Source organism: Aegilops tauschii, chromosome 2 (assembly GCF_002575655.3).
Source record: "Aegilops tauschii subsp. strangulata cultivar AL8/78 chromosome 2, Aet v6.0, whole genome shotgun sequence".
NCBI lineage: Eukaryota > Viridiplantae > Streptophyta > Magnoliopsida > Poales > Poaceae > Aegilops > Aegilops tauschii.
Genome location: NC_053036.3, coordinates 147,360,774 through 147,366,849, shown reverse-complemented (window position 1 = coordinate 147,366,849; position 6,076 = coordinate 147,360,774). Strand labels below are relative to the sequence as shown.

At 47.7% G+C, this 6,076-nt stretch overlaps 1 protein-coding gene across 1 annotated transcript; it reads left to right on the top strand.

The window, feature by feature from the left end:
• The first annotated feature begins 467 nt into the window (after window positions 1–467).
• Window positions 468–4,284, top strand: LOC109754456 (omega-hydroxypalmitate O-feruloyl transferase). The gene is made up of 3 exons (XM_020313363.3): window positions 468–665; window positions 755–1,228; window positions 3,231–4,284. Exons 1-3 carry the CDS (start codon window positions 663–665, stop codon window positions 4,095–4,097), a joined length of 1,344 nt encoding a protein of 447 aa, XP_020168952.1. The 5' UTR covers window positions 468–662; the 3' UTR covers window positions 4,098–4,284.
• The last annotated feature ends 1,792 nt before the right edge of the window (window positions 4,285–6,076 follow it).

Sequence of the window (6,076 nt, the reverse complement as noted above, 5' to 3'; positions counted from 1 at the left end):
TGTTTTTTGCAGCTGCATTTTTAATCAAATTCCCCGCAACAACAAGACGGGGCTATCATCTAATGTGTTTTTTAAGACCGCCTTTGACTATTGACAAGATTAATAGTACATGACATGCACAATGTGAAAATATATCATTGAAAACTCCTTTCACACATGAATTTAACGATGTGCTTTGTGTAAGTTGCATGTCATATATTATTGCTCTAATATTTGGTCAAAATTAATCTTGAAAAACGCATTAGGCCCTATATAGATGGAAGGTGGGAGTAGTTTTCAATAAAGTTACCAATGACAAACAAACCTAAAGTCTCCATGAGTAGGGCTGCTGCATGAAAAGTCTTCACACGCTGGGAGGGCAATTAATCTCATCATTAAACAAACGGTGTTTCCTTGTCCAGATTCTCCGGTACAAATTCATTAATTGAAGCCCCAAGCAAACAACATCGGTTGTTATGCAACCCCTCCAACCCCAACGGTTCTTGCATCAACCCCTCCTAACCTTGACCACCTCAAGCAAGCTGCGCTTCGCTATATAAGCACTTCCCCACAAACCCATCTCCTCAAAACACAGTTCAGAAACCCCACTTCCTCTGTATTCTTTCTCTCTTTAAACCCGCCAATCTCTCTCTGTGATCCATACACTCAAAGAGACCATCAAAATGGTGAGTGCGCAGTACCAGCTCAATTTCTCTTTGCTGATTACATTGTGTGTGTTGCATTTTCTTGTTGTTCATATTATTCGTACGTCCAGGTTGCGGAGGCGAAGCAGAACGGCGTGGCCACCATGGCGGGCAGCAAGGCGCAGCTGATGTCGGTGAAGCGCAGGGAGCCGACCCTGGTGTCGCCGGCGGAGGCGACACCAACGGGGGAGCAGTACTACCTGTCCAACCTGGACCAGAACATCGCGGTGATCGTGCAGACCGTGTACTGCTTCAAGTGCCCGTCGGGCCGCGGCAACGAAGGCGCCGCGGACGTGCTCCGGGACGCTCTGGCCCGCGTGCTCGTCCACTACCACCCGCTCGCAGGCCGCCTCGGCATCAGCCCGGAGATGAAGCTCACCGTGGAGTGCACCGGCGAGGGCGTCCCGTTCGTGGAGGCCGAGGCCGCCTGCGACCTCGCCCTCATCGGCGATCTCTCCACCCCGGACCCCGCCGCGCTGGGCCAGCTCGTGTACTCCGTTCCCGGCGCCAAGAACATCCTCGAGATGCCGCCCATGACGGCGCAGGTACGCCACGCCACTCGCACGCGCTCGAGCGCAGAGGCATGCATTAACTACGTATGCGCGTCGCCCTCCATTTCCACGGGGGCGGCTTCGTTGTGTCCACGGGGACCCTCGATCGCCTCTTCCATTTTCGTGAAAAGGAGAAGATAAAAGTTTTGTGGATGCACGTATTCCCGGTGTTACTGCGCTTCCCTTGCGTGACCCGAATAATTGAAGTTAGTATTAGTTGGCTAGCAGTGAGGGCATGATCGACTCCACAGGGTTTGAACGAAAGTGAATTCAATGCGGAACCAGAAAACATGTACTGCTTCTGGCCGGGTACTTCTTTGATACTCCCTCCGTTTAGGTGAGTAAGTCATTTTAGGCTGTACACCGTAACCAAGAAGGAGGGGAAAACGAGAGGCCTTAATGTTTATTTGCTAATTAATAGTATGCATGCAATGAACTAACCACTGCATGTCGTGTTTGGTAGTCTCAAGTCATTAAAAGCATGCACACCCCTCATCTCTTATTGGTTGATATGTCAAAAAACAAGAAACGAGGTGGAAGTTAATGCACCGCGCCTAAGTGTTTTGAGATTATTTGGTTTTCGTAAGATGACTTGCACACCTAAACGGAGGGAGTAGTACTCCTTAACGTGTACTCCCTCCGTCCGCGAATAAGTGTACATCTACCTTATGTCCTAAGTCAAAGTTTTTAAATTTTGACCAACTTTATAAAAAAGAGTAGTGACATATATGACATCAAATTGGTATATTATGAAAGTACATTTCAAAACGAATCTAGTGATACTAATTTAGTGCCATAAATGTTGCTTCTTTTCCCTATAAAATTGGTCAAAATTTTAAAACTTTGACTTAGGACAAAAGTTAGAAGTACACTTATTTACGAACGGAAGGAGTACAGTACTTAAAGGTTTGCCACAGCCCACAGCAACCTTGTAGACAGGAGTAGTCAAGAGTTGAGGACGGGCAATACTAGCCCATGGCAAGGTTGTTATGACCCACCTTTTAGACCGGGGAGTCGGGGGCAAATTTCCGGATGCTAGTGTGTATATGGATCTCATTTTTTCTTACTCTCTTCTTCTATCTATACAAGGCCTAACCCCAAATTTTATTTTTTCATCTATACAAGGCCAAATGAACTAACCGAGGCATCTCCATCTTAATTTTCTCTTGCAAGTCGTGCGTGGTCCCTTCATCGTGAAAATGCTCTGGCCGTCGCATTGATTTGCATGCATGGATAGCACCACCATATTTTCAAAGGAGGAGTGCATGCATGATTTGAGGAATTATGGTTGGGCATGCATGTAGAAAAGGGAGGAGAGTAATTTGCATGCGAGGGATTAAAGGAAGGAAGGCCAGCGGCTAGGCATTCAAATGAGGCTGCATGCAAGATTACACGGGATCCAGATACTAGTCCCATAATCAGTTCCTCTTTTTGCGGACATGCCTTGGTACGAGAGATTGAGAAGTTAGGCCCTACAAAAATGGATGGAGGAAGTACATAGTTTAAGGGTTTGATAAAATCTAAATATGTTTTCCTGGTACAGAGGTTTCTTTCCTACTAGTACCTACTAGCACCACTTTGATAAAATCTAAATATGTTTTGTTTGGACAAAGATTTCTTTAGTACTCCATTGTTAGCTTAACCACTTCTACCTATAAATCAACCAAACCATACCATCGGTTTTGTTTTAGTTGTCGAGCTACCTCGTGACATATTGACAGATACATGTCATTCGCTAATAACTAATCCAATCATCCAACATGTGGTACCAGCAGCTAGGGTCCAGAACTCACACAAGATTAATCGTGCACCAAATTAGTTGTTAACCTTGATACATCCAACACTCAAATTAGTCAAAACGCTGCTGCTGGAAATTTAATGAGTTTGAACTGTGTGGTTTGTACTTTGAGTTACATATTTTCTTTCGAAAAGGGCATCACCCCGGTGTACTTTGAATAGTAGAAATTTGTTTACCATTGGTCAACTTAATTCGCAGGTGACCAGGTTCAAGTGTGGCGGCTTCAGCCTCGGGCTGGCCATGAACCACTGCATGTTCGACGGTCTGGGCGCCATGGAGTTCGTCAACTCCTGGGCCGAGATGGCGCGCGGCGCCACAGAGCTCACTGTGCCGCCGTTCCTCGACCGCTCCGTTCTCCGCCCGCGCGATCCTCCTGTGATCTCCAACCCGCACTGCGAGTTCGAGGAGATCGCTGACGTCTCGGAAATGGCGGCGCTCTACGGCCGCGAGGAGCTGATGTACCGCTCCTTCTGCTTCGATCCGGACAGGCTGGAGCGCGTCCGCGGTCTCGCCCTCGCCGACGGGGATCTCGAAAAATGCACCACCTTCGAGGCGCTCTCCGGCCTCGTCTGGCGCGCTCGCACCCGCGCGCTAGGGCTCGCGCCGGAGCAGCAAACGAAGCTGCTGTTCGCCGTGGACGGGCGGCGCCGCTTCGCGCCTCCGCTCCCGAAGGGGTACTTCGGGAACGGCATCGTGCTGACCAACGCGCTAGCCACGGCGGGGGATCTGCTGTCGGCGCCGGTGTCGCGCGCGGCTGGGAAGGTGCAGGAGGCCGTGCGGATGGTAACGGACGAGTATATGCGGTCGGCGGTGGACTATTTTGAGGCGACGCGCGCACGGCCATCGCTGGCGTCGACGCTGCTCATCACCACGTGGTCGCGGCTCGCGTTCAACGGCGCCGACTTCGGCTGGGGCGAGCCGACCATGTCCGGGCCAGTCACGCTGCCAGAGAAGGAGGTCATACTCTTCCTCGCGCACGGCAAGGAGAGGAAGAGCATCAACGTGCTGCTCGGCCTGCCGGCGTCCGCCATGGACGCTTTCCAAGAGCTCATGGACGAGATATGATCGGCCCAGATTGATTGGATACGCCACCGACAGCCCGTATACACTGTTATTCTGCGTATTTTGCATGGGTTTATTAGTATGGTTATTATGTAATTCTGGTGAGTGTGCGTCATTTAATTATCAACCAGCATGGTCTGTATAATACTTTGAAAATATAATTTTCCATATGAGTATGTTTGCAGCAAAATCAATATGTTATATTATTGAAATGATAGAAAATAAATGGTGGAGATTCATCACCCTAAGGTTATCAACGGCCGAGATTCATCAACATTTACATACCAGTTATGGAGCGTCCTTCAAAGAATTATGGAGACTCAAGAGCTACTCGACAAAGTCAAAAGCATCAATAACAACCTCCATATTTTTCTTATGTGGGACCCGCTTGCCATTGGTTTACAGTTTCTTCCCCAAACCCCAATCCACCCATTATACGCACACGCGATGCCATGGTAGAAGAGGGGTCGGGTGTCAGCACCAGCTTGCCAGAAAGGAGGCATCGCTCGTCCTCCACGGCGACGACGAGTGCCACCAGACTACTCTGGCCGCTGCAAGACTACGACGACGAGTGCCACCAGACTACTCTGGCCGCTGCAAGACCACCACATTGGTGACTGTATTCAATTCCGGTCGAGGTGGCTGAGGAAATTTCCCTCCCGCCACGTCCAAGATAATGGAGTGCACTCTAAAGTATCCCTTCGGTGCTCCAAATATGGAGGCTAGGAGGGAGGCGTTGGGATTTTTCCGAAGAGGAAGGGTAATGTAGTATAGTAGGAGAATGTATTTCCCTCAGTTAAGAATCGGGGTTTATCGAACCAATAGAAGATTCGCGCAAAAAACTGTCGACAGTACCTGCACACACACAAACAAATACTTTCAACCAACGCAAGCAAGATGGTTGTCAATCCCCTTGTACTCGTTAATTACAAGGATTAATTCGGATAGCGATAGATAGATAAATTGCAAAACTAAATAAAGGCAAATAAATTGCAGGAAGGTTTTTAGGGTTTTAGCAATATGATGTAAATGGACCCAGGGGGCATGACTTTCACTAGAGGCATCTCTCTCAAGAAAATAGCAACGGCGGATACACAAATTACGGTTGGATAATTGATAGAAAAACGCATAGTTATGATGTTAAACTTACTAACGCCTACTACTAACGCCTACTACATGGCATGATCAGTATATAGGCATTACGTCCATGACAAGTAGAGCGTTAAACTTACTAACGCCTACTACTATTACTCCACTTTGACAGCGCTTCTATGCTTGCCTCTCGAGGTATTAAGATCATGACAAACAAAGTAATGCTTTAAACGAGATGACATAATGTAGACAAAATAAGATCAATCGGTATGATCAAACCTCATCATTTATCCTTAGTAGCAACAATACAAATACATGCCTCGCTACCCCTTCTGTCACGAGGTGGGGACACCGCAAGATTGAACCTACCACAAAACACCTCTCCTGCTGAAGATAAATCAACCTAGTTAGCCAAACCAGACGGATAGATCGGAGAGAAATACAAAGGTATAACAATCACACATAATAAAGTTCAAAAATAACCCAATTACTTTCAATGAACAATCTGATCATAAACTCACAATTCATCGGATCCCAACAAACACATCACAAAAGATTACGTTGAATCGATCTCCGAAGAGAACATTGTAGTGAAGATGAGAGAGAGAGAGAGAGAGATCTAGCTACTACTATGGACCCATAGGTCCTGTGGGGAACAACTCACACATCATCATGGGGGCAACAAGGTTGATGAAGAAGGCTTTCGTGATCGATTCCCCCTCCGACAGAGTACCGGAAAAGGCGTCTAGATGGGATCGCGGAACAATAGTGGATTGCGGCGGCGGAAGAATTGTTTCGGGTCTCGCTCTCATGGTTTCTGGATTTTAGGGAATTTATAGGCTTGGAATTAGGTCAAATGGAGTTGCAAGGGGCCCATAAGCTTGGGTGGT